Source organism: Rana temporaria, chromosome 2 (genome assembly GCF_905171775.1).
Source record: "Rana temporaria chromosome 2, aRanTem1.1, whole genome shotgun sequence".
NCBI classification, from domain to species: Eukaryota; Metazoa; Chordata; class Amphibia; order Anura; family Ranidae; genus Rana; species Rana temporaria.
This window is the reverse complement of record NC_053490.1, coordinates 296,213,138-296,233,320: the sequence shown is the minus strand read 5'-3', so window position 1 is coordinate 296,233,320 and position 20,183 is coordinate 296,213,138. Positions and strand designations below refer to the sequence as shown.

The 20,183-nt window shown below is 41.4% G+C and overlaps 1 protein-coding gene across 1 annotated transcript in view; it reads right to left on the bottom strand.

Annotated features, from left to right (window-relative positions):
- Positions 1-20,183, bottom strand: part of GRIK3 (glutamate ionotropic receptor kainate type subunit 3) — a 710,309-nt gene that overhangs the window by 229,616 nt on the left and 460,510 nt on the right. The window contains exon 8 of the mRNA XM_040337236.1: positions 6,457-6,564. Within this exon, the coding sequence (XP_040193170.1) occupies positions 6,457-6,564 (108 nt within the window). The remainder of the gene's footprint in view (positions 1-6,456; positions 6,565-20,183) is intronic.

Below are 20,183 nucleotides of genomic sequence, written 5' to 3'. Positions count from 1 at the left end.
AGTCTAGGACAAGGATCCTCAAACTACGGCCCTCCAGCTGTTGCGGAACTACGCATCCAATGAGGCATTGTAAAACTCTGACATTCACAGACATGACTAGGCATGATGAGAATTGTAGTTCCTGAACAACTGGAGGGCCGTAGTTTGAAGACCCCTGGTCTAGAAAGAGAACAATTACTGTTTTAGATAAACAAAAAATTAATAGAACTGTGTATTACATCAATCACCCAGTAATTACACCCAGTTTCTGTTTATCTTAGACACATTTTTGTTATTCATTAAAATGTGTATTTGCTTTGCAATTACATCACTGCTCACCTTTAATAGCATTACTTCTGATGTAGATTTGTGCCTGCTTAATAATTTGTTATGCTAAATAGTGCTTTTTAGCAAAAACATACAGTTTCATTATAAACGACTATTCCTGGTTGTCAGCTGCTACAGAAAATATTCACTTCCATTCAATCAACTTGCAAATTAATTCAATACACAATACTAGTTCTTCCCCTTGGGGCTAGAAAGTTGTACTTCCTCTCTAAAAAAAGAAACCTCACCCAAAAATGTCACACGCACACCTCTTTAGATAAATGAATGAGGGAGGTACTTTTAATATAAACAAAATTATGTAATTGCCTTTAATATGAAGTAGTTAATGAAAAAATAAAAGGATAAGAGAAGAGTTCCAGGAATTAATTTTCTTGAAAGGGAATATTTAACCACTTCCCATCCACACTCTGATATAAATGTCTTCTAAGCCATTGATTAATCTTACAAGACCTTTGTAAATGGAAATTGAGCCTGGATTTGCAGGTGATCAAGATGTCCTGAAGCATCTGGTTCTGGAACAGCTGAGAACAGTTGGCTGTACTGATCACTTCAGCTCTTGGGGTTTATACATGTCATGCAGCACTGCTTTAGTAGTGGAAAAAACACTAAAGACATCTCTAATTCTAATGTCACCATCAGAATGTCATACATTGGTGTCCGGTCCTACTTGTATGGTGACTGCTGCCCTCCTTTCTACAACGGTTATTAAAATTGTGCCCTTTTGCTTGTTAATAACCGAGCTAAAGCATAAAAAGATTTATGTTAAAGTGCATGCAAATCCTAACAAAGAACCCCTATTTTTGACTCCCTTTGGTCTGTTACCATTTATACCATTGAAAGTGTTTTGTTAAATTATATTGTTATATATATATATATATATATATATATATATATATATATATATATATATATCTTGACAGTGCCTGTTCTCCTATAACCTGATATGCCACATTATGTACTCTCTCTTTTATTTTTACTTTTATTACAATTTTTACGTCCTTCCATCAGATTTTATTTCCTTGTGGTACAGCTGGTACTCTTATGCCCCATACACACGATCAGACCTTTGTCTGACCAAACTCACATTGGAATTCCAACGGAATTCCATCGGAGTAAAAGACCATCGACATTTTCTATGGAATTACTCCGATGGGGCATACACACGGTCAGAATTTCCCATGGAAAGAGTCTGTCTGACTTTTTCCATGGGAAATGCCGATCGTGTGTACGGGACATTGGACCTCATACACATACAGATGAGCCTGTATACTTTACACATCTTGTAAGTGTTTTTGATCTTGTTTGGTCAATTAATCACTTGTCATCCACCCACCATCAAATGATGGAGGAGCGGTGTGGCACTCGTTCTGGGATGACACCATATGACAGTGCCCCAGAATGCCTGCTCTTGTGCGTCCATGTGGGTGTGCAGCTTGGCAATCGCATCCGAACCGTGTTCCTAGACACACTGTCACTTTCCCTCAGTATGACTATTTGGTGGTGATACACATTTACAGTCCCCCCTCCTACGCCCCTCACAGTTCAGAACACACACCCAACAACCACCACCCAGTATTCCACACCACCAAAGATATGATTCCACTAGACCATACCAGCCAAAATACAATCAGGAACTTGTGCATGTCCCACAGAACACTGGACAGTCAACACACGCACCTAGGGGAATAAATGCAGCACCAGGGGCTCCTCTGATGTATATAACAATCACCCCCAGACAGGCCACATCCCTTGTAGCAAGCCTACCGGATCCTGAAAAGCAGCGCATGCCATTTAACAGGAGGATCACCCAAATGCCAAAGACATACGCTGTCATGTGGCAGGATTTGGTGAGCCTCTGTGAAATAAAGGCAGGGGATGCTTACTGGCTGGTGATGCAAAAGTCCTTCAATGACAATCAAAGTTACACTAATAACACCTATGATTCAGGATGGGAATTTGCGTCCTGATTGAAAGTCTGGGCGCAAGAGTGCCTAGCAGACCAATAAACTAGTATCCAGGATATTACACAGGACAAGGCAGAATCTGTAGAGAAATTTCACACTAGAATCTCACAAGTATTTAATGATTTAGGTTTCAGCATGCAGAACAAAGCACATACACACATGCTGGCTGTCACGTTTGTTTCAGGTTTTAAAGAACCAATCCGAAAGGTTCCTGTTACATCCAGAGTACAGAGTATTGCCCCTTGATACATTGTTATTAGTGGCCTAGAATCCTCACAGAGCAGCACCGTACCTGCCCTCGCCAACATGAAATCTGCATGTCTGCTACAACTGTGGAAGACAAGGCCACTTTAAAAGGGAATGCCGTAGCCCTAGAAAATTTGCCAACAGACAACCAGGCCCCAACCATGGCCCACATGAAAGCACTCAGTACCAGTATCAGTGTCGCCTATCAGTGCTCATCAGTCCTGCATATCAGTGCCACCTATCAGTGCCCATCAGTGCAGCATATTAGTGCCTCCTCATCAGTGCCACCTAATCAGTGCCCAGTAAGCAAGTGGTAGAGTCTAGTTTTTACTGCACTTAGAACCACCTTCTTATTGCCTGTTTTTTGTTTTATTATAGGGGTGTACCACATATGTTTTTTTTTCCTTGGCATACATTTTAACAGAGTTTTTTTTTTTACTTTTGGGTTTAACTAATTTGCTGTCACTTGAAAGTCTTATGTATGTAGTATCCTTATTGGTAAAAGGCATTTCAATTTTTGAAGTTGCCATTTGTATTTGCTCCAATTACTAGAAAGTATCTGTAAAAACACTAGAACATGTATTGGTTTATTTCTTCCCTGTTTCTTTCAAATGAATGTCTAGAAACACCGTATTAAATTAATCTACCAAACAAAAGTCATATATATTCAGGAAATAAATAAATAAAATCTTTATTTTTGGAAATGTATAAAGGTGGTCGACAGCGAAGACCAGGAGCAACGGAGGTCACAGTAAGACAGTGTGAATACACTGCAATCATACCCTGCTAGCTTTGTTTATTATAATTGTAAGAGTCTGATTGTTATTTTTATCATTAAAAATTTACCGAGAATACTACACTATAGTGGCCTTTTCTCCTCTTGCTGGGCTGGAGCGATCCCCCAGCGCCCCCCTCCCCCTATTCCAGCTACCTATTTCAGGATACCGGATCGTGGATTACAGTGGACCATTCGTTTTAACACTCCACAGATACAAGGAGGCGGTCATTAAACCTATGTGCCTAGTAAAAAGATCCGGGAGGTGAGAGTTTTGGGAGACAGGTGGAGGAGCACCAGCATGGTTCAATATTACAACTAAACCAGGGAGGATCTTAAATTTGGACTGTCAGGAGGTTTTGAGCCTCTTATCCATGGGAATAATTATATTATCTATGTACTTTACTTTTTTGCATTATTGAACCATTTTTCATCACGGACATTTATGGTTAAGGAGGCACGGACTGCACTTTATTATAGAGTTGTTGCATTCAAGTCAATGAGGAGCACATATAAAAAAAATGGTGTATGTGTCCCTTTTCACATTGTGTTATAGAAGGACTCTTGGTAGACCTATTTGTGGACTATCTTTTATTTGGACTGGTACACTTACCTGATTTTCACAATTGTATTTGTGGTTGATTTACACAGTTGTTCACTGATTGTTTTTTGTATATTTGTACCATTTTGAATTAGCACAGAACACATTACATTTACATTTACTGTTTATATTGACTGCCTTATACTATGTAAGCTGCTTTTCCTTGAGACAATTTTTATTTTTAATGTTTTTTTTTTTTACTGATATGTTGATAAATGCAATGACATAATGTACTTTCTTAAACCCAGTCTGTGCAGACAGTATACTGTATGTGAAACAACAAACATGTTATATGCACACTGTTTTTAATTTTGCCTTTAGTATGTTCATCTGTTCCCCCCTACCCCAAATCTTGTTTTGCCTTTGATTAGTACAGCCCTTAGCAAGACACTATCTATTGTATTCAGTTGCTTTCACTTTACCACTGAAGAGACAGGGTTCAGAAAAGTTATTGTCTTCTTACACTTCAAGACTGAAATAACATCCTTTGTTTTGCACTTATCTGAAGTAAAATTATGTTGGATTGAGCCTCTTTGTGTTATTGAAGAGTTAGGCTGCCTGTGAACTTTAAAAAGTCAGAAAGTGACCATACTGTCTGCACAGACTGAGCTTTAGGATGTATGTCATTGCATATTTCAACAAATTGGCATTTGAAACAGAACACAGCTGATGGTCAGTTGAGTAAAGAGACTGGTGCTTCCGAATAGTGGCCTAGATATACTAGTTAGTCTATGTAATCTATGTTTAATGATAAAAGCATTTTTAATTGCATCAAAAGTTTACACTGACAGGTGGCACTGGCAGGTGGCACTGATGGGCAGCACTGATGATGAGGTACTGATGAGATTTTGACAGGTGTTACTGTATGGCACTGATTGGCAATGTGATGGGCACTGACTGGCACTGTGGTGGGCACTAATTGGCACTGATTGTCACTTTATTGGGTACTGACAGGCGATCCTGAGGGGGCACTGACTGGCAGCTGATGGGTACCTGTGGTGGCACATCTGATGGGGCTGTGCTGATAATCAATGAGCTGAGCCACCGATCGGCTCTCCCTGTCAGCGCAAACCCGAGGAATGCCGTTTACTGGCATTTCCTGGTTCACGCGATAATCAGCTGTGATTGGTCACATGCTGATCACATGGTAAGAAGCCTCTGTCTGAGGCTTCTTATCACGATCGGAGATGCGGTGTGTCAGACTGATAGGCCACACTCGCGATCGCCGCGCTGCGCGCCCTTGCGAGCGCGCACCAGGATGTTGTCCTGCTGGACATCATATGACGCCCAGTCAGGATAACAGAAACAGCCGTCAATCTGCTATAGGCCAGACGGGAAGTGGTTAAAAGATCATGTCGACAACCTAAACAATAGCCAAATCCCTGCCCTCTCTTTATTTGTAGACCATAGCCTTCTCCTCTTTAGGAACCATCTGCTTACTTTCAGTGCTGGACTAACTCCTCCTCTCCATTCTTCATCTCCTTACATAACCTTTTGTGTAATAACTGGGGGGGGGGGGTATTATACCTAAAAACAATAATGTAATAGATTGCAGATCACACGCGCTACATAGGGTGGCTGCATTAGTTACATTTTTGGCATTTTTTTCCTAAATTTTTTACCTGGTGATCTGGCCAGTAACACACTTCCTGTCTTAGGGTGTCTCTACTCTGGATGGAGTTGCACTGGAGACACCATTGGACAGCAGCATTGTCAACCCTGAGAGAGAGTTGTATTAGATGCACTAGCAGATTTAGATGTACTAACAAATTGTAGATGACTAACAAATTACTGTACAGCTGAAACTCCAGCTAACTTTTTGTATGCAGTTACAACAGTTTGTTTTTCGTTTTGAGAATATAATCTGATCATTGTAAGCACCCTTGCCAGTGTTAAATGGTTTGTTTCAACCTTCTAACTGTCACTTTTGCTGGACAGTTTGGCCCGTTAATGAAAGCAGAAAAATAACATTTAACTGGCTTGATCACCAGGTTAAAAAAATAGGTAGAAAAGACTAAAACAGATCTAACAATTAGTAAGCTGCAATATAATATATTTTTGTTTTGGGTTTAATACCACTTTAAAGAGCGTTATTACATACAAAGGCTAATTTATGAAAAGCGGAGCAACAAAAGGTAGACCAAAAGCGGAGCAGCTGCCTTTTTCAGCCAGTCAAATTATCCATTCTCTGCTAAAATAAGACATCAGACTGGCTGTTATTACCAAAAAATGTAGCTTTAGTTTTCTTTGTCCCACTTTTCCACTGACTTAATAACAGTTCATTATACATAGTTTTTTTCTGTAAGGTTATCTACTATGATGTACAGTGTTCCTGAATATATTCATGAAACAGAAATGAAACATAATGGCTTAATTAAGACAAAAATGATGTAATTATTAATATGCGATTACCATCTGTTTGACTGACCTTTTAGAAATAATGGTGTCAATGAGTTCTTAGTGACCTTGAAATAAAGGCTATAAAGAGGTTGCTTAACCATAGAACAAGGTAAAAATATTAAATGTATTAAATGTATACATACCTTTTCAAGACCATCTTCTTTCAGGCTGATGATATCTAGATCGAAATCTGTTCGTAGCCCACTGGTTTTGTTAAACACAATTCGTCCCGTGAGACCTTCCCACTGGGCCTGTTGAAAAAAAAAATATGATAATTAACAAGACTCATAAATCATCACTTGATACAGGAGTACAATGCTCAATTTTAATTACAGCTTTCACGGTAGTTTTTTTCTCCCTCTTTTCTCATCCAGTTCCCAAAACACCCTGGTTAATTAATAATCACTTCATTATTGCCTGTTCTGTGATACTAACTCGATTTTCTACTTACACTCTCTATTTTTTTTTTTTTTAGGGGACCACCACAATTTTAAAAGGGAAACATCTGGTAACAGTTTACTGTAATGTTACTTGTGTTTCTTTACATGCCTTTTTAATGTTGCCCCTGCGTAGGCAAACCATGACTTGTTCCGATTTCTTGAAATTCCAATAAGAATATTGAAACAGAAAAGGGAAAAATCACAGAAAACAAATACATTTCAATGAACATACTTTACAATATATATATGAGTATGCAGAAGCTTAGTGATATGAAGTACAGTATTAAGTCAAATTTGTCCGAAAATTTTAATTTCTCATATGGTATTAGTCAGAACATGTAAATTTGGCTAGCCCTAAAGTTAAAAACTGTTGTATACAGATATACATTTTTGTACAATAAAATAGTAAGGACCTCACAATAAAGTTAAACTCTAGGGCCCGGATTCACAAAGCACTTGCGCCGACGTATCTCGAGATACACAGCCTGAGTGCAAATATGCGCAGTCGTATCTGTGCGCCGTGCCCACAAAACTAAGAAACGCCTAAAACAGGCTTTATTCCACCGACGTAACTTGCCTACGCCGGCGTATAGTGGGTGCATATTTATGCTGGACACATGTAGCGCTCCCATTGATTTTCTATTCAAATATGCAAATATGCAAATGAGGGAGATACGCCGATTCACGATCGTACTTGCGCCCGACACAGGCTACGACTGGTGCGCGTAAGTTGTACGTACGGCGTAAAGATAAGCCCCATAAAGGAGGTGTAACTCAGCAGCATCCATGCAAAGGGCTGCACCAGGGAACACAAGCCCGCGTATTTTACGTAGTTTACGTTGGACGTGAATATGACTAGGCGTAGGTTACGTTCACGCCGCAGGCAGTGATCCGGCGTATCTTAGGCAGTTGTTTCGATGTGATTGTGAGCATGCGCACTGAGATGCGCCCACGGGACGGCGCATGCGCCGTTCGTTATACGTATCTGTCTGGCGCTCGGCACATCATTTGCATGGGGTCACGCCTCATTTGTATGGCTCACGCCCACTTCTACCTACACCGGCTTACGCCTAGGAAACCCAGCGCAGTTTTGGGAGGAAGTGCTTTGTGAATTCCATAATTGCCTCTCTGCGCTGCATAAAGGAGATACGCTACGGCGGCAAAAATGTGCACCAGTGTCTGTGAATCCTGGCCTAAGCAAATAACTAAATGCATGTGTAAAAAAATATACATAGGAGCTATTTTGCCTTCCGAAGGAATTGTATTTGTACAAACAAAAAGTAGCAGCACACTGATGAGGTTATCCCTGTGCTCACTCAGCTATCTAAAAGGTTAGAAACATGTTCCTTGTCAACACATTGAAAATGGAAGTGGTTAGTGTAGCATGAGTTCCAAAGCTGCTTAATCCCTTAACAAGTAATAAACAAAGAGAGTATCTCCCATGGGATTTTGTTGCAGCAATTGAAATTCAAAACCAAGTATATTTTTCATAAAAGTAAAAAAGTTTATTTGTACACTAGGATAAAATGTATACAGTTTGATTTCTGGTCTAATGTATGTTAAGGTTTCATATATAAGCAGAGATAGCATGTACTAAATCTATTGTATAGCCACCAATCATTTCCCAACATGTTTCAAATAAATATAGTCTTCTTCAGGGGTCAATAAGGTAGAAACGGACATGAATGACCTGATTTAAGATAAAAAAATGTCTGTAAAAAAAATGGCTGTAATGCTTCTCAAGGGTACCGGTGCGGAATTTCGACTTAAAGACCCATAGAAGATCAAAGTTAGCCAGATATAGGCAATCACAGCAAGCTCTATCATATGTATATCCAATATGTTGGTAGATGGACGTATGCAAAAATATGCTGATCCAAAGTGGGCAGGCATATAGAGATGAAACGGTTGTGTTTAAAGATAAATAAGCCCTATGGAGACCAAAGAGATCGTCCTAGAAAGTGACCCTGACCAATACCAACACATTTGCAAGCAGCACACTTTTTTATCCTTCAGTCCAAGGCTGCACTGGTCCTAATTCCTTTATTGTTTTACAGTTCTTTTCCCAAATGATTCCCCTATTTATGCAGAAAGATGTTTTGGTGAAACATTCTTTACAAAAGAACATTTTAAGTGTAGGAAACAATAAATAGACTGTAAACAGATGTACCACACAGGATCCCAAAGGGTTACAAGGTTGCAAAATTAACTGAAAAAGTTTAAAACACAATTTCTCAGGGCACAAGTAATTAGGGCAAAGTGTATAACTAGAAGTTGTGCTTCAAGTAGAAAGAGCAGGAAATGAGAGACATTAAGTAATTACTAGCAATTATTTTCCTTTTAAGTATGATTAACTACTTAATGTAGAATATCTGGAATTTTATAACATAATGACCATTCGTCCAAGCTTTTTTTCCCACCACTTTGACAAACACCCCATCTTTGTTGCTGGTCCCTTGTAGATCATCTTCTGAAACCCTTGGTCCTTTTTTCCCTTTTAATGTCTCTTTCCATTTTAGCATCTCTCACCAAAAAGATTCAATCTGAACAATATCCTGAATGTTAACTCACAATCACATTCAAATCACTTACTATGGAATCATCAAGTCTTTATCAAGAAATTCCTGACATACTGCAATATGGATAACCAGTATAATTTTGTTATTTTTCAACAAGATCTTAACCTTTTATCATTAAAATACTTTTTCTTGAGCTCCAGACAAATAACTATACCTAGGCTGAAAATTGTTATCTGAGAAAGTGAAGTTATGAAACATTTCTTCACCTCTAGTGACTGTAATAATGTAACTTTCCCAAGATAAGACACAACATTACGTGGCTGATCCATGTGCGATATTTATACACAGAGCAGAACAAAAACATTACACCAGAATTTACATTTACACCCAGGTGAAACATTTCATTTGGGAAATGTAAGCTCATTTTAGATGATCTCTGAATAAACATGGCACCATCCTTCTGAAAAAGAGAGTAATAATATATTAAGTATAACACACTGTGATAGTGATGAATAATACTCGGCATAATTATGTTGGTTCAGTTTGGCCAATGTAAGTATGCTTTTGTAATCAGCCTTTAGGTATGGCATAATCAATGTAGTAGCCCAAGCTACCAAGAGAGCGCTGTTCCTCTGTGAAGGGGGTGTGTCTTTTCCATCCAATCAGCTCTTACTGAGTTCTGCAGAGTGTAACTCAGCTCTCTGCCCCCTGCTTTCTGAAAGTTTAAACAAGCTGTATAAACTATGCATGTTGAAAAGCTGTAGAGAAAAGAGGTGGCAGATAAACAGGTACAACTTAAGTAGTAATTTTTTTCCATCTCTGTGTATCATCTGAGGCCAGTCACTTTACTGGGCATATGTAAGGGTTTACAACCACTTTCATTAACATTCTTGAGAGATTACTTTAATCTGAACATAAAGCTGCACCTCAACTCATTTAAATTAAGCGCGCTCCCCCGCGCCTATCGAACTGCGCATGCGCCGGGCTTAAAATAGCCCAGTGCGCATGCTCCAGTTCTCGACGGAAAACGTCAATGATGCCGACTTGGGCGTCATTGACGTAAAGTCGTATTCGTGGACGACTTAGGAAAACAACGTAACTGACGGAACAAGCCGACGCTGACCCGACGCCATACTTAACATGGCATACGACGGACCTACGTAAACTTGCCCCTCATATTAGCAGGGGCAAGTTTACGCTTATGTAAACGTCGTAAATTCTCTGCGTCGTTCACGCGTACGTTCGGGAATGGTCGTAAATTGCTAATTTACATAAGCGACGGGGAAAACGACATCGGTGACACCTATCGGCGGGAAAAAAATACATTTAAGATCTGACAGCGTAAGAGCCTTACGTTTGTCAGATCTAAGGGATATCTATGCGTAACTGATTCTAAGAATCAGTTGCATAGATAGGCCGGGCCAGATTAGGACTTACGACGTCGTAACGCCTTTGAGAATCTGGCCCATTGTGTTTAACCACTTCCCGCCCGGCCTATGGCCGATTTACGTCCGGGAAGTGGTTATGAAATCCTGACAGGACGTTCTAGAACGTCCTGCAGGATTTCATGCCGCGCGCGCCCGTGGGGGCGCGCATCGCGGCGATCGGTGATGCGGGGTGTCAGTCTGACACCCTGCATCTCCGATCTCGGTAAAGAGCCTCCGGCGGAGACTCTTTACCACGTGATCAGCCGTGTCCAACCACGGCTGATCACGATGTAAACAGGAAGAGCCGCCGATGGCTCTTCCTCACTCGCGTCTGACAGACGCGAGTAGAGGATAGCCGATCGGCGGCTCTCCTGACAGGGGGGGTTCGCGCTGATTGTTTATCAGCGCAGCCCCCCCTCGGATCGCCACACTGGACCACCAGGGATGCCCACCCTGGAGCACCAGGGTGGGCAAAAAAAAAAACAGAAAAAAAAAAAAAAGTCTAAAATAAATAAATAAATAAAATGGGCACTGACTGGCAACAATCAGTGCTGCCACCCCAGTGTCCATCAGTGCCACCCCAGTGTCCATCAGCGCCACCCTAGTGTCCATCAGTGCCACCCCACAGTGCCCATCCATGCCCAGTGCCCACCTAGCAGTGCCCATCTGTGCCACCCATAAGTATCCATCAGTGCCGCCCATGAGTGCCCATCTGTGCCGCCTATGAGTGCCCAGTGCCGCCCATGAGTGCCCATCAGTGCCGCCTATGTGTGCCCATCAGTGCCGCCTATGTGTGCCCATCAGTGCCGCCTGTGTGTGCCCATCAGTGCCGCCTATGTGTGCCCATCAGTGCCGCCTATGTGTGCCCATCAGTGTCGCATACCAGTGCCGCCAATCAGTGCCACCTCATCTGTGCCCGTCAGTACTACCTCATCGATGTCCATCAGTGCCATCTCATCTGTGCCCATTAGTGCCGCCATATCAGTGCCCGTAATTGAAAGAGAAAACTTATTTACAAAAAAATTAACAGAAAAAAATAAAAACGTATTTTTTTTTCCAAATTTTCAGCCTTTTTTTAGTTGTTGCGCAAAAAAAAAATCGCAGAGGTGATCAAATACCACCAAAAGAAAGCTCTATTTGTGGGGAAAAAAGGACGCCAATTTTGTTTGGGTACAGTGTAGCATGACCGCGCAATTGCCATTCAAAGTGCGACAGTGCTGAAAGCTGAAAATTGGCTTGGGCGGGAAGCTGCGTAAGTACCTGGTATGGAAGTGGTTAAAGCTGAATCCAATATGCGTAATAGTAGATCTTGCTTTTACTCTTGACATGTTTCGCGTACAGGCCGCTTTATCAGGAGCATAGGAGTGGATCAATCGGATCTCGAAAATATGTCGATCCAGCCACTTATAGTGGGGTAGGGAGTGTACAATGCTTTATACATAACCAGCCTCATGGCCATGTGGTAGGTGCTTGTTGTGTGTAAAAGTCAAAAGGTTAGGCTATAACACAAGCTGTGTGTAAACAGTGGAAAAGGATGGGCATAAAGGCCCCGACCGAGATCCCTCTGGCACACCCTGGGCTTGAATAGGCTCAAAAAGTAATAAGTTGCCAAATGGCCAAGCATTGGAGAGGAGGTAGCCACCTCAGCACCGAAAGACAGAAGGGTAGTTATATCAATGGATATGACGGTGTCTGATCGGTTGCAACAAAATCAGCCAGGGGTAGAGACCAGAGAGCGGAGGGTGTCCACACACAGGCGCCGCAATCCTGTGTGTAGCCAATGCTTGGCCATTTGGCAACGTATTACTTTTTGGGGCCTATTCAAGCCCATGGTGTGCCAGAGGGATCTCGGTCGGGACCTTTATGCCCATCCTTTTCAACTGTTTACCAACAGCTTGTGTTATAGCCTAACCTTTTGACTTTTACACACAACAAGCACCTACCACATGCCCAGGAGGCTGGTTAGGTATAAAGCGTTGTACACTCCCTACCCCACTATCAGTGGCTGGATCGACGTATTTTTCGAGATCCGATTGATCCACTCCTATGCTCCTGATGAAGCGTCCTGTAAGCGAAACATGTCGAGAGTAAAAGCAAGATCTACTATTACGCATATTGGATTCAGCTTCAAACACTAAGGCCACGTACACACGGTCTAGTTTCTTACATACCCTTCTGATGCTATGCGTTCTTATGTTATGAATGTATTTGCATAAGCATAGATCCTCTTCTTACTTTGTGTTAGATGGACTGAAATCATATGCTGTCATTGTCTTATGAAATTGTGTATACAAGTTTCTATTTATGCGTTTTTTATAAATAAATATTTATAGATCTTTTACATTAACTACCTGTACCGCCAAAAGTCCAATTTATTAGTCCATTAATTTCCATTGTCACTTTATCTGGACGTTGGTACACTAAAATAGGTGCATCCACAGTGATTAGTCGCCCTGTGTTTTTATGCAAGTTTAGCAAGACCCATTTAAACATGCCATTATTTGGTCAATAAAGTAAAAAATCTATAAAAAAAAAGTTATTCATCAGTTTAGGCCAATATATATTCTACATATTTTTGGTAAAAAAAATCACAATAGGAGTATATTAATTGGTTTGCGCAAAAGATATCATGTCTACAATAGATGTCTGGGATAGAATTATGGACTTTATTTTTTATTGTTTTTACTGGTAGTAGTGTCGATCTGCGATTTTAGCGGGACTGCGACATTGTGGCAGACAAATTTGATCTCAAATTACACTTTTTGGGGACCAGTCACATTATTACATTGATCAGTGCTATAAAAAATGCATTGATCAAAGTAAACATTACACTGGCAGGGAAGGGGTCAACACTAGGGGACGATCAAGGGGTTAAAGCGGAGTTCCAACCACAATTAGCATTTTTTAAATGTATGTCCTTTCATCCTGCGTTTTTATAATATAAATCTAGTCACTTACTATTTTACAATCCGCCGCCGATCCGCATAGATATTCAAAAAAGATAGTTTATAAAACTATATCTACACCGTTGTCATTTTGCTTGTGGGCATTGTGAAGCCTACAGGCACTTACTTCCTGGAAGTCTTGGATGGGGAGTGATAATTGGACAGCGCACTGCATCCTGGGAAATGATGACACACATTTCCCAGGAGCATTAGAGGGAGATGATGTCAGAATCCTAGGTGGTTTCAAAGGCAGATTTCGTGGGACCACATAGCAACAGGCATTTCCAAATGAGTAAAAAAAAATGTTCTTTTTTGTTTCTTTTTTAGTCGTAAGCTACAAAATTGTTTTTTTGATGGAACCTCAAAGTCTGTTCTTACTGTAGGGGGGATGGGTTGCCAGTAACATGACAGAGATCACTGTTCCTGATCACTGGGAACAATAGATCTCTGTCATGTCAATAGGCAGAACGGGGAACCGTCTTGTTTAAATAGGCAGTTTCCCGTTCTGCCTCTCCTCACCGTGATCATGGGTCAACGGCAGACATCGAGTCCACGGGACCCACGGGTATGCTCCCGCACAGCCAGTGGCATACGTGTACCCATTATACTCCTTGCATGGATCGACGTACAGGTACGTCAATTCATGCAGGAGAGCCAAAGGAGAGCTGGTCGGCTAGTGGTTAATCTGCACACACAAAAAAGTATTTTTCACAGAAAATTCATTCAAGACCATGTTGCAAAGGTGAATAAGCCCCAAGCAAAATCTTAAGAGCAAAGCATAATTTTAGACAATAAAATCCTATATAACAAGAATTCAACTACAAGTAAGTCATATTATTTCTTAAACAGGTGTCCAGCAGACAGCTGATAATAAAAGAGTGTTACTTAACAAAGAAAACCCCTTCCCATTTCATGCTGTCAGCAATGACACCACATGGAAGAGAAATGTCACAAGGCGTGAAAAATTAAATCATGTGTTTACACAAGAAAGGTAAAGACTACAAGAAGATCAGCAAAGCTTTACTGTAGCAAATGTGATGCAAAAATGTAACAAAGATGGAACTGCAACCATCTCACAGAGATATCCAGGCCATCCATGAAAGGTAACACCTCAACATGAGCGTCTTCTGATGAGAAGGGTTAAAGAAAATCACCATGCAGTTAACTAAAGAAGTAGAAACCCAAACTGGGGTGATTGTTTCCCATGACACGTTACGGTGTACACTGCAGAGGAATGGCATGCATGGGTGTTGTCCACGAAGGAATCCTCTCCTAATGCCCATGCACAAAAAAAGAAGACTAATGGGACTCTCCACTTTGGACTGATGAGACCAAGATAAATGTTTTTGGAACTGATGGCTTTAAAACTGTATGGCGTTGCAAAGGTGAGGAGTATAAAGGAAAATGCATGGGGTCTACCGTAAAACATGGTTGTGGCAGTGTCCTGTGGGCCAAATAAATGCTGCTGGTGTCGAGGAGCTGCATTTAATTGATGGTATCAGAAATTTACAGATGTACTGCTCTATATTGAAAGAGAAGATGCTACCATCACTCCATGCCCTTGGTCGTCGTGCACTTTTGCAACATGACAATGATCCAAAACACATATGTAAGGCTACTGTTGCATTTCTGAAGAAGAACATGGTGAAAGTGATTCAGTGGTCAAGTATGTCTCCCGATCTGAACCCAATCAGCTATGGGGAATTCTGAAGAGACAAGTTGAGCGTCACTCTCCATCCAGCATCCAGTCTCTAAAAGAGGCAGTTTTTGAAGAATGGAGGAAAAGGCAAATGTTGCTATATGTCGGCTACTTGTTCATTCTATAACTAGAAGAATTGGTACTGGCCTTATGCAAAAGTCCATCGGATATTCCGATCGTGTGTAGCCTCATCAGAGTTTTTTTATTGGAAGTTCCGATGAATTCCATTGGAGTTTAGATATAGAACATGTTCTTTTTTTCTCAGATGGAACTTTGTTGGAATTCCGATGTGATTTGGCCTGGCAAAAGCCCAATCGTGTGTACAAGGCATAACAAATCATGGAGGTCATACAAAATACATACATTTTTGCATCAACTAATTTAATTAAAACTGAAGATTTTGTCATCTAAGTTATACAGTTATATTTACCTTACTTTCATGTAATGAGCTAAACAAATCTTCTGTAAAACATGTCAGAATTTTGGAAATTGTTCTTGTGTTCATTGAGATATTAAAATCTTAGGGCCAGATTCAGAGACATTTGCGGCTGCGTAACGTATCACATTTACGTTTTACGGGCAAGTGCTTGATTCACAAAGCACTTGCCTGTAAAGTTGCGGTGGCGTAGCGTAAATCCCTCTGGTGCAAGCCCGCCTAATTCAAATGATCTGGGTAGGGGGCGTTGATCAGTTAAATCAGGTGCGTTCCCGCGCCGAACGTACTGCGCATGCTCCGTTTTGAAATTTCCCGCAGTGCTTTGCGCGAAATGAGGTCGCACCGACGTAATTTTGTGAATGTCGACTTGAGTTACGTCCTTTCCTATTCATGGACGACTTACGCAAAAAAAAAAAATCAAAATTCGATGCGGGAACGACGGCCATACTTTAACATGGCAAGTCTATCTATATGCCACCAAACAGCAGCTTTAACTATACGCCGGGAAAAGCCGACTAGCGACGACGTAAGAGAATGCGACGGCCGCGCGTACCTTCGTGAATTGCCGGAAAAAGCTAATTAGCATACCCGAAGCGGAAAACGACGCAAACTCCACCCAGCAGGCGCCGAAGTATTACACCTAGAATCCAAAGGCGTACGAAGTCGTACGCCTGTCGGATCGAAGCCAAAAGCCATCGTATCTTGGTTTAAGGGTTCAAACTAAAGATACGACGCCGCAAATTTGAAAGTACGCTGGAGTATCAGTAGATACTCCGGCGTACTTCTTCTGTGAATCTTGCCCTTACTTATCAAAAGGGGTGTACTCATTTATGCGGAGCACTGTGTATATATATATATATATATATATATATATATATATATATATATATAGATATATATATATATATATATAGATATATATTTATATACACACACACACATACAAAAACACACTAACTGATCTTATTCACATTATTATAGATCTCAAGGGAACATTCTGAAATTACATAATTTTCTGACCAGGAAATTCTGTTGTTTTCTTAAATTGATCTGAGGTCAAGCTACTTAGTAAAACACAAATATAAATAGCAACAATCCCAGTGATTTTATTTTTTTTATAAACAGTAGGCCATTCTTTTGTTTTATCTTATTCCAAGTGATCTATTCTACGCACGACAATTCTGTAAAACAACACATTTTCCTGGTCAGAGAGTCATGACATTCAAATAACATTTTGCATTGCTCTTAGAGTGAGGCTACACAGTTCTGTAACCCCTTCAGCCCTGGAAGGATTTGCCACCTTCCTGACCAGGCCATTTTTAGCGATACGGCACTGTGTCGCTTTAACTTGACAATTGACTTTGTACCCAAACAAAATGTATGTCCTTTTTTCCCCACAAATAGAGATTTCTTTTGGTGGTATTTGATCACCTCTACAATTTTTATTTTTTGCGCTATAAACGAAAAAAGACCTTAAATTTTGAAAAAAAAAACACAATATTTTGTACTTTTTGCTATAATAAATATCCAAAAAATAAATAAAAAAAACGACTTTCTTGATCAGTTTAGTCCGATATATATTTTTCTACATATTTGTGGAAAAAAAATCACAATAAGCGTATATTGATTGGTTTGCGCAAACGTTTTAGCGTCTACAAAATAGGGAATAGATTTATGTAATTTTTATTATTATTTTTTTTTTTTACTAGTAATGGCGGTGATCTGCGATTTTTATCAGGGCTGCAACATTCTGGCAGACAGAGCAGACACTTTTGACACCATTTTGGGACCATTGACATATATGCATCGATCAGAGCTAAAAATAGCCACTGATTACTGTCACTGGCAGGGAAGGGGTTAACACTAAGGGGAGATCAAGGGGTTAACTGTGTTTCCTAGGTGTGTTCCAACTGTGTGGGGGATGGGACTGACTAGTGGAGGAGACCAATCTGGGTTTATACAAGGTAGAGTTCTGTCCTTTAGCAGGAAAGTGTTGGATTTGTTTTCCCTGCAGGGAATAGAATACACCACTTCCCATAGTAAAAGCAGAACACCAAAACACTGGCTAGGCACACATTCAACCCTTTGTCATTAGTACAGTGACAGTGCATATTATTAACACTGGTTCCCAAAAAGTGTCAGTCAGGCCGAGTACTCACGACCAAACATGTTCGCTCGAAATGTCCGACGGGCTGTTTCCGGCGTACAAGGCTGTTTTTTCATTTGGCCCGCTGGCTTGTACACACCAGCGGACGATATTTCCCTGCGGACCTGAACGCGTGCACGTAATCCACGTTTGACGTCACTATAAAGGGAAAGGCCAAAGTCAATGGCGACGCCCTCTGTTCCGCTTTTGCTAGTTACGGCTTTGCTCGTGTTAGTGAAGGTTTGGTTAGAGCTGATTCGCGCTTCTCGGTCTCCAGGCTTTAGCAGGTAGTATTTTCTCGTTCAGTGCGTGTGCTTGTGGGTACGTAGTTGGCATTCGGGTACAGGCGTGCAGTTCGTTCTGCTTAGCAGATTCGTACTGTGCGTTCGTATCTGTGTGTCGTGCGTTCTTTGCAGGTACCGCTGGATTTGATTGTGCTTTCTGTTGGAGTGTGTTCTTGACTGACCAGCCGGCCGGTTTGAAGCCATGATGGAGCAGCAGCGTCAATTTTCGCGAGTTGGTGCTGTTTATGGGATGGCTGCTGGATATGTTCATTATTCCAGTACTTTGGCCAGAAACAGGGGGCGGAGGCGTTTCTGGACCAAGAATTGGTTGCGCCAGCGTGACCAGTTCTCTCATATGCCTCTGCTTAGGGAACTCCAGGAGAATAATCCTAATGACTATAGGAATTTTCTCCGCATGACGGACCCCGTATTCAACAGTCTGCTGGAACTTCTGTCCCCCTATATCACGAGGCAGGACACTGTGATGCGCCAAGCCATCACGGCCGAGCAGAGGCTTATTGCCACGTTGCGGTACCTGGCGACTGGGAGGAGCCTGCAGGACCTCAAGTTCTCGACAGGCATCTCTCCGCAGGCGCTTGGGGTCATCATACCGGACACGTGTGCTGCCATCATTAAAGTTATGCACGAGGAGTATATGAAGGTAAGTTTCCTCATTTTAACCTCACAATGTGTCTTTAATAATGTGGCAAACTAACTTTTTATTTTATTTCCCAGATATGCTGTGTGTTTAACTAACGTTCCCTTTTCTCACTATGCATGTTGATATCAGCTTTTACATGTTCTTTTTATTTTGGCCTACCTGCATATTTTGATCTTACCCAATATTAACCTGTCCAGCATGCTATCTTCGGGCCAACCCCCACCATGCCACTTTTTTTTTTTTTTTTTGTTTTCTAAAAACAGTTTAAACACCCCCCACCCCCCCTTCAAAGTGTTTTTGTCCCCATCAGAGGGCTGTGGAGTCTCTTATTAATTAAGTGGGCCTATCTATTTGTGCCCCGAAATTCTCCCTTCATAATTTGCAAATGCTATTTTAAAAATGTAAAGTTGCACAAGGATGCTTGTATGATTATGTTTGCAATGTTTATGTGCCAAAGTACTAAATCTCTTTTTTTGTTTGTCCCCACAGCTACCCTCCACACCACAGGAATGGCAGTCTGTGGCTTCCCAATTTGCCGAGCGGTGGGATTTTCCAAACTGCGGTGGAGCAATAGATGGGAAACACGTCCGCATTGTGCCCCCACCCCACTCGGGGTCCTTCTATTATAACTACAAGGGTTATCATAGTATTGTGTTGATGGCGGTGGTGTCGGCACAGTATGAGTTTCTATATGTGGACGTGGGGAAGAACGGCCGGATGTCAGATGGGGGAGTGTTCGCACGGACTGATTTCTATGATCGTCTCCAAACTGGTGGTCTGGCATTGCCACCAGATGAAGATAATGTGGAAGGACTTCCGTTTGTGTTCCTAGCGGACGAGGCTTTCGGCCTTGGACCTCACCTAATGCGGCCTTTTCCCCAGAGGACCCTCACCTCAGAGAGGAGTGTGTTCAATTTTCGGTTGTCCAGGGCTCGGAGGGTAGTCGAGAATGCCTTTGGGATCCTCAGCAACCGGTTCCGCCTGTTCCTGACATCGATACATTTGGCGGAATATAAATTGAACACCATTATATTTGCCTGCTGCATTTTGCACAATTTTCTACGCAGGCACTCCCAGACGTACCTAGCCTCCATGGGCTCTGAGGCAGGACTACCCTCAGAGAACATTCCTGGCCTGGACACTGGTCGCGCTGGCTTGGCCCCCCAATCTGCTCGTGAGGTACGCGACAAATATGTTGAGTACTTCATGGGTCGGGGGGCCATTGCTATGCCAGATCATATTTCTTTCTAATTCGGCCCCCAAAGAAAGGAATATTCTCACAACTAATAAATAATTAGACCATTGGACTTTAT